The 23,884-nt window shown below is 43.6% G+C and overlaps 1 protein-coding gene across 5 annotated transcripts in view; it reads right to left on the bottom strand.

The window, feature by feature from the left end:
* Positions 1-23,884, bottom strand: part of PHACTR2 (phosphatase and actin regulator 2) — a 66,389-nt gene that overhangs the window by 29,527 nt on the left and 12,978 nt on the right. The window contains exon 1 of one of the 5 annotated variants that reach the window (XM_053382081.1): positions 23,420-23,661. The exons of 2 other annotated variants lie outside the window; for them this stretch is intronic. In XM_053382081.1, the coding sequence (XP_053238056.1) occupies positions 23,420-23,462 (43 nt within the window). In that variant the 5' untranslated portion in view covers positions 23,463-23,661. Of the gene's footprint in view, positions 1-18,476; positions 18,624-23,419; positions 23,662-23,884 lie in introns of those variants that run through there. 2 more of the 5 variants (XM_053382078.1, XM_053382082.1) reach the window with 2 other exon arrangements.

Raw genomic sequence — 23,884 nt, 5'->3', positions numbered from 1 at the left:
GTAAATTGCTCTGTTAAAATTGCATACTATCCTGCTTTGCTGAATTGGGAAGAGGCCCACTTCCTCTTTCTGCCGGCTAGCAGACAGCGAGCAGCGGCTTTGCAGAAAGGCCAGCTTCCTCTTTCTGCTGGCTAGCAGGGAAGCCCATTTCCTGTTTTTTCTCTCAGCTAAGTAGAAACTGCAGTACTCTCTGCACATGCTCTCTGATGCAGTAATGCAAGAGAAGAACACACGAACAAGGGAAGGAGGGGCGTTTAGATAGCCATATACCATATAAGGAAATAAGCTTAACCTTGCCAGCTGATTGGAGAATTTGAAGAGGTGGGAAGAGATGGGCAGACTCTCAGGTATAAAGATGCTTGTTTATTTGTATCTATGGGCCAGTCTTTTGGGAACGATCCCACTGGCCACCTCTGTGCACAGATTTCAATAAAACTTTTTTTCTCCAAAGAAGAATCTTTCCTGGTGCTTTTTGCTCTCTCTTCGGCCCTGGGGACGCAGGCAAACGATTCCCTGGCAAGGATAAGGCTTCAGCCTTCATTTTGGTGCGTTGGCCGGGAATCGCCCCACCCCAGGGGGCCGGGGAGGGCCAGGCCCCGACCTCGGTGAACAGCCCCGGACCGGCGTTCGCGGCTCCAAGTGCGCACCCCTGCCTGTTCGTGGGGGGAGCCGGCCACACCGCTCCGGAGTGAGACACCTGGTCGAGGGAGAAAAGAGGACGGCCGAAGGAGGGGTCCGCAGCGGAACAGGTAACCCTAAGGGAAAGGGCGTGGTAGGAAGCCTGGACAGCTTCACCTGGCTGTGAGCAGTAGAGTGCCGCCAGAAAAGGGATAAAGGGTCTGGCTGTGAGCAGTAGAGTGCCGCCAGAAAAGGAACAAGGGAACTGGCCGTGGCAATAAGGTGCCGCCCCGCCAGACAGGGACGGGAAAAGGGAAAAGGGGAAACAGAGGTGGCAGTAGAGTGCCGCCAGTAAGGTTGGGGAAAGGGGAAACAGAGGGAAAATTATTTTGGTGTGTTTTGTGTGTTGCATGTTGGAATTATATTGGGGTGTGTTTTGTATGTTGCATGTCAGATACTCCAGTGGTTGAATTGTCAAGTGTGGGCCGGGGCTTAGCATCCCCTTGGCCGAGCGATTGCAGGGCTGTGCATTTCTTGGCAACGAGAGTTCGCCAAGTCACAGTCTGTAGTGGTTGGTGTGTGAAAGGATCTTAAGCCCGGTTAGGAGCGGAGTATCTGAAAAAAATGGGGTCTGGGGCAAGCTAACGTAGTCCTCTGAAATGCTTTTTAACCAACTGGAAAGCAGCTACGAAGCATGATGATTGGGTTCAAATTGAGAAGAGAGAGGATGAGGACATTATGTGAGGTTGATTGGCCCACCCAAGGAACTAATTGGCCCTCGGAGGGCAGTTTTAATTTGCAACTAATCAACCCACTATATCAAAATATCTTGAACGTCCACCCAGACCAGATCCCTTATATTTCTACCTGGAAAATCAATGTAGAAAAGAATCCACCGTGGCTGAAAGCCTGCCGAGGCGACGCCCCACAAAATACAATTTGTGCAGTCCAACCGGCAGGGAAGTCAGAAAAGCCCCCGGTGATACCAGAGCCGGAAGGAGAAGAGGGGGAAGTCATTAAACCGCCGCCACCCTATGCTCCACCAGCTGCCCCTCTAGCGAATCCCCCAGGCCCAGGGCCCCAGGACCAGGGAGGAGCCGGCCCTCAGCCTGAACCCTCCAAGGTTGATGAATTAGAGAGCGAAGAGGAAGAGAATGATGAGGAGTTTATGAAGGGACTAATTGAGTTAGCAAAGAAAGGAAAAATGTGGACACAGTATCAGACAATTGAGATTGCAACAGTATGTACAACCCTATGTGAAAGAAGTGGATGTTAGTTCCCATTTGTTAGCAGCAACCAGGGTGTCCCTCCATAAGTCCCATAAGGCACAGAAAAAGGGTGGGACTGCAATGATGCCTCTACGCAGAGTGTATGACCCACCAGCCCCCCAGGACAGGGTGGGGAAGCACCACCATGCACTTATACAGTCCAACATGTGCCTTTTTCAAGTGCTGATGTGTGCAATTGGAGAAATTAGAACCCTACCTTTGAGGAGAACCCAGATGATATTGCCAACGCCCCATTATAAAGGCTGCCTTTGTAGCTCAGGCAGCGTCCGATATTCGCCAAAAGAAAAAATCCAGAAGCATAAGGGGTTCATCGGCCATGGGCTGGAATAGATGTTGGAAATAGCTCAAACCACTTGCAATCAGAGAGATGAGGAGGCCCAGAGAAAAAAGGAGAAGTATCAAACAAGGAAGTTGATGGCATTACAGGCTACCACACCCACCCCTCAGGAAAGAGGAAGTGCCCGGGGAGGAGGGCGAAGCCGTCTCGGACGGAATCAGTGCGCCATCTGCCGACAGGAAGGGCACTGGAAGAGAGAATGCCCTATTCTATTATTAGGAAGAGATTTGTTGGTAAAGTTGCAAGCCCAAATTACTTTTAAAGCCATCGGGAGAAGCCACAATGTCCATTATGTCACTTGGGGAACTGGTTGTGGAGGCACCCCTGAGGGAGTACTGGCGCCTCATGATGGTAAAAGAAGAGGAGGGACCCATCCCCGCCAGTATTCTGGAACAAGTGAACCCCCCAGGAATGGCAAAGAATATCCCACCAATAATTGTGAAGCCCAAGCCATTTGTCAATCCTGTTGCAGTAAATAAGTATCCCATCCCACGAAGGGCGACTGAAGGAGTGTGGGTGCATCTAGAGCGACTGCTCCAACATAGGATCTTGAGGCAATGCCAATCATAGTGGAACACCCTTTTGTTACCAGTGAAGAAAGGAAGCAGGCTATTATCCTGATACCAGAACCAAAGAACTCCGTGGCTTTCTGGGGTCTGCAGGATTTTGTAGGATATGGATATTTAGTTACAGCATCATTGCCAAGCCTCTACATGAGTCAACCAGAGGAACTGAGAGAGACCCCTTTGTTTGAAGCACAGAACAACAGCAAGCCTTCGTGGATTTGAAGAAGGCACTACAGCAAGCCCCAGCGCTTGGCATCCCAAACCCTGAGAAACCCTTTACTCTATTCGTGGATGAGGACCAAGGGACGGCGAAAGGCGTTTTGTGCCAAAAATTGGGAAGCTGGCAACAGCCAGTGGCATACCTATCTGAGCGCCTGATGCCTACAGAACAAGGCTTACCGCCGTGCATGAGAGCAGTTGTGGCAGTAGCCACCCTACTGAACAAAGCAGACAAATTTATTTTTGGCCAAGACACTGTTTGTGTGACCCCGCATGCAGTCCCAGCTCTGCTTGACATGAAGGGTACCTATTTCCTCTCCCAAGCAAAGATGAGAAAGTGCCAGATGTTACTGCTGCATCCGCGTTTGAAGTTTCAGGTCACCACCGCCCTCAACCCAGCTACCCTGTCCCCGGTAGGAGAAGGTGAGGAGCAGATGCACGATTGCATTGAAGTAATGGATGAAGAATATTTTAGCAGGCCAGACCTCAAAGATGAAGCAAACCCCCACTGGCCTTCATGGTTTGTGGATGGAAGCAGCTTTGTTAAGGCTGGACAGCGAAAAGCAGGCTATGCAGTGGTAGCCTTGGAAGACCTTGTTGTGGATTTTACTGAATTGCCCCGCTGTGAACTATACCGCTACCTGTTCGTGGCGATCTGCACGTATACAGGATGGGTTGAAGCTTGGCCTACCAGAACTGAGGGGGCGTCCGAGGTAACCAGGTGCCTGTTATAGAAGATCATTCCCCGCTATGGGCTACCTAGGTCAATAGGATCTGACAATGGACCAACCTTTGTCCACTCAGTTCTGCAATAACCCCCCATGCTAGTCAAAATGTGCAGTTTAATAATTATGTGCAGTAATTCTCCCGAGATTTTCTCTCTTTCTAACAGGTGGACCCAGGCCCACTGCTGTTAAAGTTCCTGACCTCACCCCTTGGGTCCACCACACTTAAGTGAAGAAGGCTATTTTAGATTGGACAGTTACACCAAATCCTGATGATCCTCTGAAGCTAACCATCTCCAGAAGAGCGCCAGACGACTGGACAAGTGGATGGGAGGGACGCCCACGGGCAGCGTCCCCAACGTAGAGACTTTTTTCCCAGCAAATTTTAAGGCACCGCCAGGACTTTTGATATTGGGGCCAGAACTCTTTGATATAGTCACTCTGTGTGTCAGGCCTCTGCAAGGGTGGATATATATTCCTGTGGGTATATGTTAATATATGTAGAGGGAGAAGCCCCTTTCGGATACAGTGTGTTGGGAAGAAATCATGAGAGTATTAAGCATCCACAAGGACAGGTGGGAAAATTGGTTAAGATAATAGGCTCCTCCTCAGAGAGGTGGGACACAACCTCCCAAGAAGCAAGGCAGCTGATAGAGCACGAGTATCAGTGGGCCCTTTAGCAATAAAATAGATATGTCCCAGTTGGCTCAGGCATATTGTGGTATTATTAGCAGGGCCGCTGTTAATCCTTCTGCTTCTTTGCCTCTGTATACCCTGCTTCGTGCAATGCTTACAAGGTGTGATGCAAAAAGAATCATGGCCCTTATTGCTCTTCCCCAGGATTATAAACCCGAGAGACCAGGACGAACCTAGGAGATAGGTTGTCCCAAAAGAAGAGGAGGGAATGAAGGGACAGGGAAGGTATTCCCTGTATTTTATATTTAAGTAAATTGCTCTGCTCTGATAAATTGTTTTCTAAAGTAAATTGCTCTGTTAAAATTGCATACTATCCTGCTTTGCTGAATTGGGAAGAGGCCCACTTCCTCTTTCTGCCGGCTAGCAGACAGCGAGCAGCGGCTTTGCAGAAAGGCCAGCTTCCTCTTTCTGCTGGCTAGCAGGGAAGCCCATTTCCTGTTTTTTCTCTCAGCTAAGTAGAAACTGCAGTACTCTCTGCACATGCTCTCTGATGCAGTAATGCAAGAGAAGAACACACGAACAAGGGAAGGAGGGGCGTTTAGATAGCCATATACCATATAAGGAAATAAGCTTAACCTTGCCAGCTGATTGGAGAATTTGAAGAGGTGGGAAGAGATGGGCAGACTCTCAGGTATAAAGATGCTTGTTTATTTGTATCTATGGGCCAGTCTTTTGGGAACGATCCCACTGGCCACCTCTGTGCACAGATTTCAATAAAACTTTTTTTCTCCAAAGAAGAATCTTTCCTGGTGCTTTTTGCTCTCTCTTCGGCCCTGGGGACGCAGGCAAACGATTCCCTGGCAAGGATAAGGCTTCAGCCTTCAGTAGTACCTCAGGTTGAGAACTTTACCTCAGGATGAGAACAGAAATCGCGCGGCGGCAGCGGGAAGCCCCGTTAGCTAAAGTGGTACGTCAGGTTAAGAACAGTTTCAGGTTAAGAACGGACCTCCAGAATGAATTAAGTTCTTAACCAGAGGTACCACTGTAGCGCTAAACTATGGTTTAGTCACCAAGCCAGGGATGCAAGGATAAGCTGAATTGAACCTCAGGCTCATGTGCCTCCCAGTCTAACTCCGCCTCTGGTGTGGCTACAAGGAGACTGGAAGCTTCTGCTTCCATTTTTGATTAATGCTCAATGGAGGTGATTTAGCTTTGGAAACAAAACAGCTTCATAAACGTAGGTTTTGAAGTTGACTCAGTTTCACTTAACTATTGCTGAGACATCCAGGTTGAGACATTATGACAAACTGCAGTATTGTAAACCACCCTGTGATCCTTGGATGAAGGGCCGTAAATAATTAAAACAAATAAATGACTCAAAATAGTCTAACATAGAAGTGAAAGCTTCTAAACTCTTCCTTGGAGTTATGGAAGAGATAGTGGGGAGAGCAAAAGCTCAAGGGTCACTTACCATTATGTGCAAACACAGCCACATATTTTGTCACAGAGAGTCTTCTGAATGGTAAGATCCCAGTTTAAATTATATTTTTGTTCCTATCTCCAGAACAAACCTCTACAGAGTTTTATTAGAGAAAGCAATGCTATATACAAGTTGCAGAGAACCCCCTTGCTCGTTTTGTTTTCCGGCACTGAAGAGGAAAAAGAAATATAGCTAACATCTAATGGGTAGAGTTATACAAAAGATAAGGCTGTACTGTACTTCAAGAGCAGATCAGCACTACTGGCTTCCATGCATTTTTCTTCACCTCGCTATACAACTGTTAACTTCAGGAAGTTCTTTGAGCTAAGTGTTCTGACAGCATTTTAATTAAAGGAAAGGGAAAAGGTTGAGTATTAATGTGGGTGGTTGAATAGTAGTTTCCAGATGGGGCTGCCAATGCTGCAAAATGTTAATTAGGCCTCCTGCTAGAGAAGAGATTAAAAATGTAGGTAGCAGTGCTTGCAAATGAACCCTGATTTCTGCCGTAATATTGAGAAGGCGGGTAGAGAAGATCCTCTCATCTTTCTTGGGTTTATGATATAAAGATGGGGTCTCAACACACACACACAATCACACACACATTATGTTCAATATTATGATTTTTAACCCTGAAGTAGTTCACTGAAAAAACCAACACATTTTACCATAGCAGTGTTTGCTCTTCCAGAGTTCAGAAATGATTTCACAGGATTAATTTGCTCGGCTTTATATCTTCAGTACACATGGATTATTTTTTTTCTTCTCTTATATGTATATATATATGTTCCCTCCCTTGCTGATTTGCTCTCCTACTTGCCCACCCCTCCCCCACAATATTCCTTGTGAAACCTGGAAACATTCCTTAACTGCCAAGATAAACCCTTCTGTATACAACATGCCCTCCTGACTGTTCCAGGAGACACATTCACATGAATAATATAACATGTGATCCATGGACACAACTATGGCTTGATGCCCAGAGAGGTGGCCATGTCTGTAGTAACCATAATAACAAGTCTTGTGCCACCTTGTACAACCCTTAAAGATTAAGGGTTTTGTCAATAGAACTTAAATCCCACTTAAGTCCAACCCTAATAAATGTATTCTGGATTAAGCTAGGGTTGCAATATTTCAAGCAGTGAAAATCCGGACAGAAAAGTTGTTGAGCTTTGCTTAGTTGAACTCTCTTTCTTTCTTTCTTTCTTTCTTTCTTTCTTTCTTTCTTTCTTTTTTGCAAAATGCAGTATTCTGGATATGTCCAGGAAATCCCAGATGTACGGCAACCCTAATTAAGCTTTTGTAGGCTGGATGTAACTGGAATAGAATTGCAGTCAAAATGGAAACTGAAGCCAAAATATCTGCAAAGTCACGCATAACATTCCTCACGCATTTGTATCCCCAGGGTTTGTTGGGATATGGAGAAAGGTCCTGACCATGTGAACTAGCCTTCTGCCTAATTCCTTTAAGAGTTTCCCCCCTCCCACCACATCATTTTTAACCTGCCAACCTTTTAACCTGCTTAGGTCTAAAAAGAACCCTAAATAGTGCCGAATCAATAGGTATTTGTAATAAACCACAACAGCATCATTTTTTTATATACATCTTTCAGCAGTACAACACTAATAATGAAGACTAGATATAAAGAAATGAACCCAAAAACGATACAGAAAAATACTCTTGTTTGAAAAGCAGAATGTAAAAATCAGCATTTTCGGTCTTTTACCAATAAAAGGAGAAACTAAGAGAGCAAAGCACAGTGTTTATGTATCTTGATTTGGCAGGACATAGATGACATCTTCTCCTCCCGTCAGTTCAACTCACAGTGGTTCTGTGTTTAGCCAGGATCACTTGGTCTCTTCCTGAACTGGCTGACATCCCAGGAAAGTTAAAGCCAGCAACAGTTGTACAGAAGGAAAGATTCTGGATGCTCCCCCTCAATTGAACTAAGGGCAGACTCTGACCAGTAACTCGTAGGAAGCACTGTAATGGTTCAGGAGAGTTTAAAGTGTTTTTTTGGACTTTCAAGAGAGGACCTAGAGGAACACCACACGTTTTCTTTGCATTACAGGAATGCAGTGTCTACCAGAAACTGAGGCTTTTATCATTTGTTTCCTGCAGCTTAACATCAATTTGTCCCTCTCCTTATAAATTCTTAATTCTATAGTTCCGAGAATGTACAGGAAGCTAGAAATGGCTCTGTTCCAGTCACTAGCAACAGGTGAATTAGTCTGCTCACATCAATCCTGCGGGTGTCTTATATTTGCATCCCTGCAATTTGCAGCCATTGGTTTAAGTCCTGCCATCTGGTGCACCAGAAACAAGTCAGCTTCATCTTACGCATGACAGCGCTTTAGGTATTTGAAGACCACTGTAATGTCTCTCCTTAATCTTCCTTGGAGGTTTTTAAGCAGAGCGGGGAGGCATCTGTCAGGGATTCTTTAGCTGTGATTCCTGCACTGCAGGGGGCTGGACTAGATGACCCTCGGGATTCTTTCCAACTTTAAAATTCTGTAGTTCTATGATTCTCTTCTCCAGGATCAACATATTAAACTCTTTCAACTAAGACATAGCTTCTAGACCCCACATTATTCTGAGCGTTCCCATAGGGACTTGTTCCAGTTTGTCCAGGTACTTCTTAAAATTTAGTACCCAGCACTGAGTACTAGCACTCTAAAGGTGCCCCAACCAGCCAAAGTGTTCATATCCAAGGAGGGAAAGCCGCAACAGTTCAAATCACAAGTCCAGTTATTAAAATAATTGTTTCATTCCTTAAAACCACTGTTCACAGTACGAAATTAATTGCCCAACAGAGTTCCCTCCCCCAAATCAGCTTAACACATTATTCAGATTAAATGGGATAATCAATCTTGTTGGTAGCCTACTGCTGGTTACTCTTTAATAGCAATCACAGCTAAAGTAATTCTAAATCTGATTCACATTTATTGGGTAAAATGATGTTAAAGAGTTGTGGACAGCAGATTTTTGTTAAAACAAATCAACTGATGATGGACAAAAGATCCAAAATATGGTTAGGTATCTTCAAAAATGTATCCAATGTTAAAAATCTGGTACCTTGGTTGGATCTTGATGTATTTGCCACGTGACATTCCAAATGAGGAGCACAGCATCTAGAGGTGGAATATTAGATGTAACGTGGTGCTTTCAGCCATGAAGGCTTGTTCTGCTTTTTTCATTAAAAAGTCTAGGACAGGGCTGCAAGTGGTATCTAAAAGAACCAAGCTTCAAAGTTCTCATGAGAACCCACTCAGCCACAATGTAAACTCTTATGCCTACGGAAGCAAGATTGAAGCCCAAAAATGTATTACACCACTTCTGGTGGTTCCCCGCATTCCCAAGCGTCAGTTGACCTTCACTAGGGACCAAGCCTTTAGTACAGCAGACGCTGCCTTGTGGAACTCCCTACCAAAAGCGCCTCAGCAGGAACCATCCCTTCTTTCTCTCAGATGCTTTCTGAGAACTATATTGTTTGAGGCCTTTGCAATATAAAATGTTCTCTTTTTAACCAATCAGTGGATTGGATGCTTTTTTGCCAATTTTATTCTTCTATGTTGTAAACGTACCTTGATATATTTTTATGAACGTGTGGATTATAATAAACAAAATATTATAAACATCAATTTAATGGTTGACAATTGACTATGGGGTTTTCATAATTCATAGTTTCAGAGCAGTCGTATCACTGAACCAGGTGCAACGTAATTCCAAACCTACTGTACTTTAATCAAGTAAAGTAAAGGTAAAGGACCCCTGACAGTTAAGTCCAGTCGCAGAAGACTCTGGGGTTGCGGCACTCATCTCGCTTTACAGGCCGAGGGAGTCGGTGTTTGTCCGCAGACAGTTTTTCCGGGTCATGTGGCCAGCATGACTAAGCCGCTTCTGGCGCAATGGAACACCAAAACCAGAGCAGCGCACGGAAACGCCGTTTACCTTCCCACCGGAGTGGTACCTATTTATCTACTTGCACTGTTTGGCATGCTTTCGAACTGCTAGGTTGGCAGGAGCTGGGACCGAGCAACAGGAGCTCACCCTGTTGCGGGGATTCGAACTGCCAACCTTCTGATCAGCAAGCCCAAGAGGCTCTGTGGTTTAGACCACAGCGCCACATGCATCCCTAACTTTAATCCATAATATGTAGTCTAATCCTGTTTTGTCATAAAAGATAGCTGCTGCAGTGGCTGTGGCTGCACTAGCACCAACTAGTCAATTTCCTACTCTGCCAACTCATCAACAACAATGGGTAGTGTTATATGGTCAGTTTGGACTAGCAAAAGATGCTTATGCTCAAGGAAGGCATGGCCACCCAATTTTCCCCCCTCCACCGAGCACACACACAGCACTCCCCCCAAAAAACTGCTCCCTAGGCTTGGGGTTGCCACCCAGAACTGTGGAGAGCAAGAAGGAGCACTTTCTGCTAGTACAAAATCACCAATGGATACAACTCAAAGGTTGACGTAAAAGTATCAGAGGAACTATGACAGCAACCTGTCCAAACAATTCAGTTTGCCAGCTTTAAATTTTATGTCACATTTGGTCATGTGCAAAGGTATATAGTTGCTGTTTTGAATGAATCTTTTTCTCTTTGAAGAAGAACAGGGATCCTGTCAAAGCCAATGATGGTTCCTTTCCTGCAGAACAGAGGAAGCTGAGCCAGTCAGAGACTCATTTTATCAGGCATCACATTTCACTCATGGCAAACAGCTGTTTCATTTAATGTTTCAAGTTCTCTACTAAGGAAAGGGGGATGGCGAGGGGCGGGGAAGACAAAAGCACACTCAGAGCAATCTCTCCTGTCCAACTTCTTTATCAAATTAATGCAGAGGTATCACATTGAAAAGCCCTCTCTGGAAATTAAAGGGCTTAACAACGAAGGACTATAGCTATATGCAATCATCTCTGCATTTAACATCACAAACTGTAATCGCAAATATCAAGATTATAAAAAGGTTTAATTTACAGAGATTTAAAAAACATAATTTTATGTGATTTAGCTTTTTAATTTTTTATGGATTGTAGGCAAGCAAAAACAACGCAAGCTCCCTTCTCTCCCTCCCCTCCCCCTACGCCAGCTGTTGGCGCATCTCAGTCCCATTCTTTCTCACTACAGAAACAGCCAAAGTGGTATGATGGCTCTCTGATGGCCTCCTATGTACCATCATTTCTGTTACAACACTGAAAATGTATCATTGGCATTGTTACTCCTGTCTGGAATGCACTGCTGACATCACCTCTTAGCCATAACTATAAAAACAGAGCAGTTAATTGAAGAAATGTTTATATGGCAAACAATGGCCACACACCACTTGTGACAGAGGGAAACACACACACACACACACACACACACACACACACACACACACACGAGTGAGCTCTTCTGTCCACAGTTGTTTTCAGGCAGGCATATAACCATCCCACTTCTTCTCAGATGCGTATAACAGCAAGGCAACACATTTTTGTCATGGTAGTGTGTACTGTCACCTCTTTTTCTGTTGCCCATGGCAGCCATTTTGTGCTGGCACCTATAGCATTTTTATCCACACCATTGTTTTACCTCAAAAAAGCACTGCAGCAAGGAACGCGCCCACAGTCGCTATCTATGCTTTTTACTGGAATACCAGTAACAGGACTCTACTTACTGTGTAGTAGAGTCATAACACACCTAATTTATTCCTCTGGATGTTTATGCATGACTAAATTAAGAAAAAACACTGTATTCCCTCATTACTAGTAGGATTTGTTTTTATATTTGGTGCCCGGAGCAGGAAGAGTATTAACAGCGTGAAGCTGGAAAAACTCCATAGGAAAAACCACCACATTCACCAGGAGGATTCTGAAACAGATTATTGATATGGCCTCTTCTTGTCTTTGACGCTATTAAATATAGGCTTCTAGTTCATATACCTAGTTCTTCATTCTTAGTACATTCAACAGCATCAAGAGTTTTCATTCTAATTAATGGTTAGATAGTGGCATATAATTCTAATGATGGTTAAATTTCAGCACATTTAAAATACTCAGAGTTCAAGGCACCGAAACTTTTGGGTATACCTTACCCAAGGATAAAGAATGGTATCCAACCAATGCATACTCTACTCTTAAGTATGGGTTGGTTTTTTTTAAGGTAGAATCTTTAATGCACATGTAAACAGCCAATACTCTCAACATAAGACAAGGGCCTCTGCTGTCACACATCTCTTCCTCCATTTCTAGGTCGTATACTAATGTTTCCTGATTTCAGGGCAAGTCTTCAAAAATGTATTTTACTCCCATTGCTACCCCAAGAAAGACATTAAAGTTTTATGCTTTAATATTCACAGCTGGTATTGTAGGTATGGTAGCTTCAATACAAAATGGCAAACCCTTTAATGGTATGCGTAAAGTTATTCAATTAAAGCTTTGTTTAAGTGATCACTGGAAACCAGTTTTATCAGGGAGGGCTCAGTTAACAGCATGCTTCTTCATTAATTTATTTTTGCCTATTTTAGTCTCACAATCAGCAGGTTTTTTTCTTAAAAAAAACGTTTAGGGGTACTCTCATTTTTCTACTCATATTGAAATACTGCCCCTCAATGAGGCCAAACTTAGATTCACAAAATGTTTAGGGTATGTGTACCCCTGCATCCCCCATAAAAAAGCGCTGCTCACAATAAATGTGAAAACCAGTTTCATATGAATGCTAGGAATGGGGATGGAAAGCCAAATTATTTTGGTAAGAATAAACTTCTTATCTTGTGGAAAATCCATTTAGACCTGATTTATGTGGAAAAGCAAAAGAACTACAGGTGAACCTAATTTACTGTCAAGTAATCCAAAAGTACAGTGCAGATCTTACATTTTCATACCTCAAAGAGAAAGTGTGTGCGCATTACCAGTTGCTAAAACAGAAGTCAAGCTGGGGGATGACAAGAAGGAACAATCTGGGCTGGATCACTACATTGTGATTCATGCTTGCAGTTTGAATGTGTGAACTCATCTTATCAACACTTGAATTCTTCCTAATATAAATGTTCCATCTGGCATTTGTTTTCTCTAGGTACCAAACTAGGCATAGCCTATGCATATGTTAGTCATGTGTAGGGCAACATGCTGAATCAGGAGCAAGGCTAGGCTTTTTTACCCTGTCTCCAACATCTCATTTGATTTCTCTGACAGTGCAGCTGGCTGTAAAGAAACTTAAGCGTGTGAGCGAGCTCTTGATCACACGTGGGTCCTCTGCGCAACTGAGGCACTAGTACAGACAACCATGTGCAATGTGTGGTCGACAAGAGAAAAGCAGATGGGATGTCGACAGTGAGGCTAAAAACACGACCCCACTCCTGATTCGACATGGCTTTGCCCTACATGCAAGTAAGTCATGCATGGGGCTATGACAGTGGCAGATCATAAGCAGATGCCCTCATACTTAAATGATCATAAGAGAAATCTCATGCTGAGGAATATTTAAAGCATTAAGGAATTACTGCAGTGCATTATATGTAGGGCTGTGGAATGCTCTCCCCTGGGTGGTTCGGCTGGTGCCTTCATGATACACCTTTAGCCGCCAGGTGAAAACAGTCCTCTTTGAACAGGCCGTGGGCTGATTAACTTCCTATGCCCTATTCAATGTGTTTTTGGGAGGGGAGAGGGGAGGGAGTTTTTGTTTTTATTATGTATTTTGTGTTTTTATCTTGTATTTTTATACTGCATCCTAAGATCTACGGATGAAGGGCAATATACAATTGTAATTAATTGATTAATTGATTAATTTGGGGAAAGTACACTGGCAGAAGAAGGCCACAATAAACCAAAACCTAGATGCTAGGTCATATAATATATTTAAATTTATTTTATTTTATTTTGACCAGAACAATGGAGGCCAGGTACGCATCAGTTAGGTTGAGGAAATGTTTGGTTTGCTGATGTGAACCAAACTGGTCCACACTGACTTGGGACCTTGCACATTCCCCTCACCAACCAATAGACATTTGATCCAAGAAAGAAAGAAAGTTAAGCAGACAACAGAGATGTGATTTTAATTTCATTGCAAATACCTTGTCTGTGTCTTGCCAGTAACGAAGAAGCTGGTATGGGAGGAAAGAACAAGCTGTTGAATCTATGAGGTTTTTGTTTTGGTTTTTTCAAACCTTTTCTCCCACAATGTTTCAGAATATTCTCATTTTTTAAGTGGCTTATAGCACATAATTAAAATAAAATAAATTAACTCCCAAGTTATAGCAATGTATTCTGCTTCACAGAAACACGTGTTTAAAAAATCAGGAGCCAGAAGTAGTTATTTTTATACTATACAGTTTTAAATTGCTTCCGAACAAGTAAGTTTATCTTTCTCAAGCATTTAAAAAGGAGTGGTTGGTGACATTTTTAAACTCATCAAGGCCGAACAAAAGGTTAGTCACCAGTATTTTGCACAACATTATTTATCTGATTCTATTCCTGTTTCTGCACACTGTCAACTATTTCTTTCCTTTTATGTTTACGGGATTTGGGGTTGTTGTTTTTTTAGTACTTTAAGTAAGTAGCCTGGAAACTCTGGCAATTTATACCCTAAGACTACAATAGCAGCCTACCAAATAAATATCCCCTTTGCCAAATCCATAACCCTACATTACACATACAAATGTATTCTGCTAGCAGCACTTTGCAGAGTGGAGCAGCAAGGGAATATTGCACTCATTTTCTATGACATCACAGTCAAAACAGAATCCACAGGCAGATTACCATTCATTAACACTCCTCTGAATTTATGTACCAGAAATGTCTCCAATTTGAGAAGGGATGTGTGCATGCATGCCACTGTTCCATACTAACACTTCAGTAGTCCTGCCTTCAAACATATAAATATGGGGTGCAACAGTGTGAGCTTAATTTGGCGAAATCTTGAAAGGAAAAACACTAGAACAAAGGAAGGGGGAAAGGTGGGATCATGGCCTAGGGAGAGTCCAGTGGGCCAGACAGGGAAGCCTAGAGGGCTGTGCCTGGCCCCTAGGACTGCTGTTCTCCACCCCAGAATATAGACTTCTATTTATATCTTGCTACCTGAGCTGTAAGGGACATGGGTGGCGCTGTGGGTTAAACCACAGAGCCTAGGACTTGCCGATCAGAAGGTCGGCGGTTCGAATCCCCACAACGGGATGAGCTCCTGTTGCTCGGTCCCTGCTCCTGCCAACCTAGCAGTTTGAAAGCATGTCAAAATGCAAGTAGATAAATAGGTACCGCTCCGGCGGGAAGGTAAACAGTGTTTCCGTGTGCTGCTCTGGTTCGCCAGAAGCGGCTTAGTCCTGCTGGCCACATGACCTGGAAGCTGTATGCCGGCTCCCTCGGCCTATAGAGCGAGATGAGCACCGCAACCCCAGAGTCGGCCATGATTGGAGCTAATGGTCAGGGGTCCCTTTACCTTTACCTTTACTACCTGAGCCGTAAGACCACATTTCAAACTATGATAATAACACTGCTTTACCTGCCTGAGTGAAGTCCTCTGAAATCTCATAGATTTCAAAGGCAGAGTAAAACTCATCAACGAAAAGTTTCAAAAATGCTGGCAGAGCAATCCTATGTACCAGTGACATATGAGGGAGGAAAGCTGTTGTTTCTGTGCCAGTGGGGCATCACTGTATCCTACACTCACTCAGCCGAGGAGGAGGCTGGCAAGCAGGAACAAAGACAATCAGAAAGTGGCATTAAAATAGCAGACACCACCCACCAGCATCACCAAAGCCTACCAATCAGAGTCTGTGCCAACCATGATGCCCACACTCACAAAGGGAGACAATGAACTCAAGATGGCAACTTATCCCAGGTTCGCTGTACACACAGTACTTAAAATGATGACGCAACGCTTCCAGTGTCACAGCAAACAATGACTGCCTTACTTCCAAGTTCTACAAACACAGGTTTGAATCTCCTTGCACTGCTCACAACCACCATTTTGGAGCACAGCACACATAGGCAAGAAGTGAGACACACACAGAGCACACACACAAGGCATTAAGGCCCAATTTAAGGGGGAAGAGAACCCACAGGAAGGGGCCACAACACACAATAAACACACTGCCAGGAGAGGCTCCAGTGACTGAATGCATATAGCAGGGAGGCAGCAAGCAAAGACATTAGATTGAGCCTCATCAGGAGAAAGTTGGGAACATCCCTTATTCGCCTTTTTGCATGCATAGCCAAAAAACAATCATGTCAGGGGGAAACATGAGGGAGTAAATGTGTTCCTGACCTGTGCTGTCCCTGTCCTGCCCATACTGATATCTTCGATTGCATCAATAAACAGGCTCAAAGTAGCTTCATTCTCTTTCCCAACAGTACTCTTGTGATAGTATACCTATTGGCTTTATGACTGTGACAAATGGAAAGTTGTTTACTGTACTTTTGAATTCTTATGAGCTTTATTTATAATCAAGGGAAAGAAGGTTGTAGAAGTGCGATTTTCCTTAAAGAACAGGTCAGATAACATCAGAAATCACAAGCTGATGCAGAAAGGAGCTCACCAAAAATCCCAAATACAGAGAAACAGGAGTTTGCGTGTGTGTGTGCTACAGGGATCTTTTTCTTGTAATAGTTTTTTGACTGTCTAATGTGCTGCTTCAGCCAAACGCTTATGAGGTGTATGCTCATACTCTTGTGTCAAAGTGCCAGTACTAGCCAACTGAACTGTGGCAACAATCAATTGGTATGTTCTATACTAGCAGTGGCTGACCGGGGGTGGTTCTCAAGATGTAGGTGACTACAACTCCCAGCAGCCTTCATCAGCATGGCAAATGGTACTTTGTAATCCACAAAAACCTGGAGAGCTACAGTTTCCCCACCCCTATTCCATACACAGAAAAAGACCTGAAACTCATTGGTAAATCCAATGGAGTACAAAAAGTCGATGTTGCAATACCATAGTCAGTTCTTCCTTGCTCTCCATCAACCCCAATTTAGTCAGGACATCAATGATTTCCATGATGGGTGCTTATGTTATCTTACAATGCTAGGAAATCTTGATCCACTGCATAGTGATGCCAAAGATCGAAGCAGATCACAAAAGCATCTCAAGGAGCTCAAGCAAAGGCACTGGCAAGAGCCATTTGTTTTCCTCTAAACTTTCTTCCCTAAGGCCTCATCAGAAAACACAACATAGATACTTTCACCATTTGGTAGTTCTTTCAGATTCTTGACATGCGCTGAGGGCCAGGGTAACTGAACACCTATTTTTCTCAATGGCTATTTCTCACCAACTCCACTAAGAAAAATACCTGAAATCTTGAGCAGAGCACCAGCGAGGGAAAGGGACTTATTTATCCAGGGCTGGGAAACCTCTTATGAGCTGAGACTGAGAGCCATATTTTCCCCATGGAAAACTTTTGGGAGGCAAATTCAAAAAGTGGGTGGGGATAGGTCCACATAATCACGCACAAGCAGGTGCACAGATACACACTTTTCCTTTTTTTTTACCAGCTAGTTGTCAGTTCAAAATTCACATCCAGCGTCTCTGAAAGGATAGCAAGCTCTGACAGAAAGATTGCATGCTCTATCAAAAATCACTGGAGAGTCCAAAAGAATCAACAGGATCACACTCTCTGTGTTTTTCTTCCTACAGGAAGACCAAGGCACATTCTGTGCTGAAAATAAGACCTGAAACATATGCACTTATTTGCAAGTTTTCACAGATCTTCTGTTATAGGTATAGCTCTCAAAAATATATCCACAATCTGTGGTACAACATATGGAGGAACAGATACGTGAAGCCGTTATCTAGGGGCCAAATCTGAATTATTTTGTCAGTATTACTATAATCTATTATAGTAGAGGCATAGGATGTATCCAATTTATCTATTCACTAGCATTTGTGTTATTTTTATGCAGCTTCAACCAATACAGTATTCACTTGTTGGGGTAATTATTGTTACTGTTTCTCTAAAACAAGGAGTAGCTTTGCTACAGTATTTGTAAGTAGCTGTCAGTGACATGATTACTCGGTCAGCATAAGACCAACTTCCTCTGTGTGCACATAGGAAAAATGCTTTTGTTATGTTCATAAACAGGAAGTCCCCAACCCCAGGAGATCTAAGAGTGAACTAGCTGAAAACCAAGCTAGCTTTTGACCTAAGATACTGCCTTCATTGACTGCCAAACACAACAACAGCAGGATTCTATGGGCTAATAACTATTTGATTACAGGAGAGAGGAAACATATTTTGGTCCCATCTTCCCAGTAAGAAAACACCCTGACAAATAAAAAGGTTTGGTTACCAAAATGACCAGTTCCAAGGGATCCAAGCATTACTTTGTGAAGAATTATTACGGAGCATTACTCCTTTGAAGCTTTTGAAGCCCACAAGCATACTTTATACAGTATATTAGTAAGCAAGAGAAAAACACAGTATCTAACCTATCCCTTTAACTTTAGAAAAACTTTTAAACATAATTTCTTGAAAGGAGACAAGAAGAAGAGTAAGTTATGCAAAACTCTTAGATATTTTTGACTGAATATTTTGACTGATTATTTATCTAAACATTTATATCTCACATTAGACCTGAAGCTCTCAAAAGCAACTTACAGGTAAGCATTGTAACTAAACAACCAGAAATACAATAAACAACTAGAAAACCCTGCCTCTGGAATCACATCCCCAGCCATTTCTGGAACGGAGTAGAAAATTAGCTTGTTGGGCTTCTCTTGGAAGTAAATTCTACAATGAGGCAAAAACCAGCACCTGTTCCTGGATATGGCTGCCATCCTCATTTCAGAATGCAGGTGCATTCCAAGCACACCTACTCTGATGATCTCAAAACATCTGGGGTGTAAATATAAGAAAAGCACTTTGAGGGAATTTATCATAGCTGATGACCAATACAGTACAAACGCAAGCAATGGTGGTGGGAGGTCGGGAGGCAATTAGAAGATACCAGAAATGGGAGATTGAATTTGTATAAAGGCAATCCTCATTTTGCATGGAGGTTACATACTAGACCTCCACACACATCAGTGGTGCCTGCATAAAATATTCCACCCTGCCTTTTTAGTGACGTTTTAGGATCACCTCCAGGTTCTGCAGTGTATGCATATGTGCGACCGCACATCAATCAAAACATACAGAAAAAATACAGAAGTTGCCTGTATTTGGTCCTGCCCTCAGAGATCTGTAAGTTATCTAATAATTATTGTAGAAGTCTTTAAAAACTTGGTTTTCTTTTAAGCTTCAAAGCTGCCCATGGATGTCCTACTCCATAATTTCCATTTCCTGGATGTCACTGTATCCTACTCTGAAAATTGTCATTGCATTTTATTACTTGAAATACTGAACACATTCTTCCTTCACAGACAGGTTTTTGTTCCTTAACATGCAGTTTCTTAGCAGCACAGCCCTATACCCATGTGGCTGTCCTTATGGCCCAACACAGAGATATCCTCACCAGTGTTGGAAACTGAGATATGAAAGCTAGGAGCTAAATGGCACCTTAAACCTAGATAATGGGCGCAACAACAGAATGTCTAGACATGCTTTTTATAACCAGAATAAAAGCTGAAAATGAATGAACTGCAGCTAAAATATTATGTTCATTCTACACAGGGTCCAGTCCATCCCCTGCCTACCCCCCTAATATACTTAAGAGGGTCTCTTCTCCAGTCTTCAGAGAGTAGCTGGAAGTGGGGTGGCGGAAAAAGGTCCTCCCCTCCTTCCACTCTGCAGTTTTAATTTGAAATCTTAGGCGCAGTACTGTGCCCAGAGCTCAGAAACTGCTTGCACTAATGAAATTCCGTGTTACAAAATGCACCTAGAACAATGGGTGTTTTGAACACTGATCCTCCCAAGATGATCACACTGCACAATCTACCTACCGCCTTCTGTGCAAAAGGATCAGGACATGCAGCAAATTATGTGTCCACTTAAAGGTAAAGGTACCCCTGACCATTAGGTCCAGTCACGGACGACTCTGGGGTTTCATGCTCATCTAACTCTATAGACTGAGGGAGCCGGCGTTTGTCCACAGACAGCTTCTGGGTCATGTGGCCAGCATGACTAAGCCGCTTCTGGTGAACCAGAGCAGCACACAGAAACGCCGTTTACCTTCCCGCTGGAGTGGTACCTATTTATCTACTTGCACTTTGACGTGCTTTCGAATGCTAGGTTGGCAGGAGCAGGAACCGAGCAACGGGAGCTCACCCCGTCGCGGGGATTCGAACCGCTGACCTTCTGATCGGCAAGCCCTAGGCTCTGTGGTTTAGACCACAGTGCCACCCACGTCCCCTTTGTGCCCACTTACACAGCTCCTTTTGCTTTGCTATCTCCAGATATCTGAACACAGTATGGATATTTCATTCTAAAAACAGACATCACCCTTGTAGTGGTTTCCCTTTAGCCATCTCAAATCCAGCAGTTCTCAAAAGCTTAAAATTTTGATTAGCTGAAATACCACACTCAAACGGTCTATCCAAGGACCACTCATCGCACTGACATGTATAAAATGTTACAGATTTTATGATTTAGACAAAGCATCTGAAACACACCTGTTAGACAAACAGATGTATGTCACAAAAAACTTTATCAGGTGAGCAAGTAGGACACACTGTAGGATTTGTCTTCTTTTATGTTGAAAATCTAGGCCTATCTTACTTAGATGAGGGCCAATGTCCTCAGCTGTCAAGTAGGTTACATCTAAGCAAGATTAAAGGCAAAGGTGGTAGATCAGATTGGTAACTGGGAGCTCACATGTTGACTATGGCTTCTTGAGAGAGTTGTCTGGTCTGCAGCTGCCAACAGCTTGCCCATAAGAACAGCCTGCCGGTTCAAGCCAGTGGCCCACCTAGACCAGCATCCTGTTCTCACATTGGCCAGCCAGATGCCTATGGGAAGCCTGCAAGACCTGAGCATAACAGCATCCTTCTCTCCTACTGTTCCCAGCCACTAGTATTCAGAGGCACACTGGCCTCTGACAGTGAAGGTAGAGGCACCATTGAGAGCCTTTTCCTCCACGAATTTGTCTAATCCTCTTTCAAAGCCACCCAAGTTGTTGGGCAGAACTGCCTCTGTTGTTAGCAAATCCCACAGTTCAACAATGTGCTGTGTGAAAAAGCACTTTCTTTTGTCTGTTCTGCATCTTCCAACATTCAGCTTTGTTGGATGTCCGTGTGTTGTAGTGTTACGAGAGAGAGAGAGAGAGAAACTCTCTCCATCTGTCCCTCCTTTTCCTAAGTGTATGTTGAACTAGAGTGGGAGACTGGCTGTGCAAGGGAGAAGAATTGCCCCCACAGACATTCTGGTTTCCCCCCTCCTCTCAGCTTCCCTGGAAGAATTCTAACTAAGGAAGTGTATCTGGACTCCTTCCTCTGACACACCCTGCCTTATCCTAGTTCTTCCAGGAAATGTGGATTTGCAAATCAAGGTGGGGGGAAGGTTTAAAATTATATTAATGGTTTGTTGGTATAAACTGTTTGATTGAAAAGCTTTCTGTAATTTTTTTAATAGATAAATCTTCTTGACACCATGCTCCTTACTGCTCCCCTATTCAAGAAGTACAGAAGGAGGGGTATCTGCATTTAAACTGGCCACTAGAGGAACACATGTTAGATAATATTGTTTATAAAGCATCTAAAACAGTTGGGTGCTGTACAATGATGAGCAATACACAGTAACCACAAAGCTGCCATCAGAGAAGGAAAATATTTAGAGATTCTAGGTCTCTGTGGCCCCAATAGAACTCTCCTTTGATGTCTACCCAACAGTGCTTTTGGCATTCCTTTTCAATAGCAGCCTCCCTTCCTCTAATCCAGCAGTTCTCAACCTGTGGGTCCCCAGATGTTGTTGGACTACAACTCCCATCATCCCTGAGCTCTGGCCTTGCTAGCTAGGGGTGATGGGAGTTGTAGTCCAACAACATCTGGGGACCCATAGGTTGAGAAAAGCTGCTCCATGCCAAGTGGCAAAGTGTTCTTAACTGCCATATGAGTCAGGAGTCTACTGTTTTAAGGACTCACACCACGCATGACGAGTTGGGCTGATTTACATACATCATTCAAGATTTCATCACTCACACCTGACAGGGTGATGTCAAGGGAGAAACAGGAAACACAAGCATCCTACACTTCTTGTTCTTCCACATCTCTGCCACACATATGAATGAATTAGGGCCAATGCAGGGACAGTATGCAAGAGAGATGGGAAATCCCATATGCAGTACACACACAAAATGCAGACATGCCATCCAAACTTTATGTGCACGTTGTTCAAAAATCAGTGTACCTACATTAATAGTAATATGCGAAGTGTTTAGCGGCTCTGAATCATGCAGTATCTGGATTGTGGCTGCATTTGTATTCTATGGAAAGCAGTAAGATGAGCGCACACAGATTCAAATTTAAACAACTGGGGTAGTTCTTATATGGCACTGCAATTTTAAAAGACATTTTAAACATTTGTGGTAACAATTTAGGTTGTATGTGCAATCTTCTTTTATCTTAGCAGGCACTAGCTGATACATTGTTAAATTAATGGAACTCTTTTGTGTGCTGACATTTCAAAATTTCAGATACGGAACAGTATTTCAGATTACTGAACAGCAATTTAAATCAAGTACAGCCTTTAAATAAATATGCCTTGAATAACTTGAATATTCTCAACATATATTAAATAAAAGTTAATGATCCCTGTTTCCCCATTTTCTTATTAGAATATCAGCTCCAACGTCTGAATTTTTGGGGGGGGGGTTAAAACAAAATATTACATAGATTACCATTGTTAAGGCTTTTTTAAAAAATCAACACACTGTTGACATTTTAACACATACACATACCCCTTCTCTGAAACTATGTTAGCTTTATTTCTAATTTTTCAGAACTAGAAATACAACAGTGCAAAAGGGAAGGGGACAGGAATGTGCAAAAAAGCAGATGTGTAGCCACCGAGCCTAGACTAACAGTGCAAACGCATGATAGGAAACCACGCTTGTGGTAACAAAATAAAGCTTGTAAAAGGAGAAGCTGGGCGTAGACTGTTATGACCTACGTGCTGCGAATCTCAGCAACAAAAAGCAGTTGTTTTCTTACTTCTTGTTGTTTTTAAAATCAGGAATCGAAAGAATCAGAACTATGCGTTTCACGGAAAGCTTTAACCCTCCCCAAAAGTTGTTGTTTTTTAATTTTTTATTACTTTTATTATTATTATTAAAAGAGGCAATACAAAATGACATGAAGCCAAGCCAAGCCGTTCCTTTCAAGGGGAGGAGCAGGGAAAGAAAGAAAGAAAGAAAGAAAGAAAGAAAGAAAGAAAGAAAGAAAGAAAGAAAGCTGCTCCTTTAAGAGAAACTCTTGCTAGACCCCCGCCCCCCAAAGAGGCCGTATTCTACTTTTCCTCGGATAAGGAAACCTGTATAGTACACTTGGGAATGTCTGCTTCTCGCGCAGCAGCATCTGAAAGCAACACTTGGTTGACATTAATGCTGGTGTAGACTCTCTCCCGGCTGCGAAGGAAACACGATCAATCTTGCGGGGTGGGGAGGGAGAGTCGTCCTGCCTGCGTGCGCGCCGCTTCCCCCGCTGCACTCACCGCTTGCGTGCTCGGAGAGAGTGGAGACTGACGTCTGGCCCATGTCTTGGTCCTGGCAGAGGGCGGGGGTCCTACAATCAGGCCGCCCTCTCGGTCCTTCGGTAAGGTCTCCTCTCCCACGGAAGCTCCCGAGGGCTCATGGCACCTTCTCCCGGCGCTCGCTCGCTGGCTCGCTGCAATTAGCAGCCTCCTCCTTGCAACTTCTGCTGCCTCCCCTTGCGCGCGAGTTGCTAAGCCCTCCTCCGGCTCCTCCCTCCGCCTGTTGCTGCTGCCGCCCAGCTCAGCCGAATGCCTGTCATTCCTCTATGCAGATTAACTCGGGCCAAAGGGAGCGAGCCCCGAGCTGGTACAGCCACGCCAGGCTCCCTCGCCGAGATCATTCGGCGCCACAACAGTTGCAGTGTGTGGCTTTAAGCTGCTCGCACAAAGAACTCGGTGTTAAACGACCCTATAGGGCTCGGCTGA

Source organism: Podarcis raffonei, chromosome 3, assembly GCF_027172205.1.
Source record: "Podarcis raffonei isolate rPodRaf1 chromosome 3, rPodRaf1.pri, whole genome shotgun sequence".
Classification (NCBI taxonomy): Eukaryota; Metazoa; Chordata; class Lepidosauria; order Squamata; family Lacertidae; genus Podarcis; species Podarcis raffonei.
This window is presented reverse-complemented; position numbering and strand designations above follow the sequence as displayed.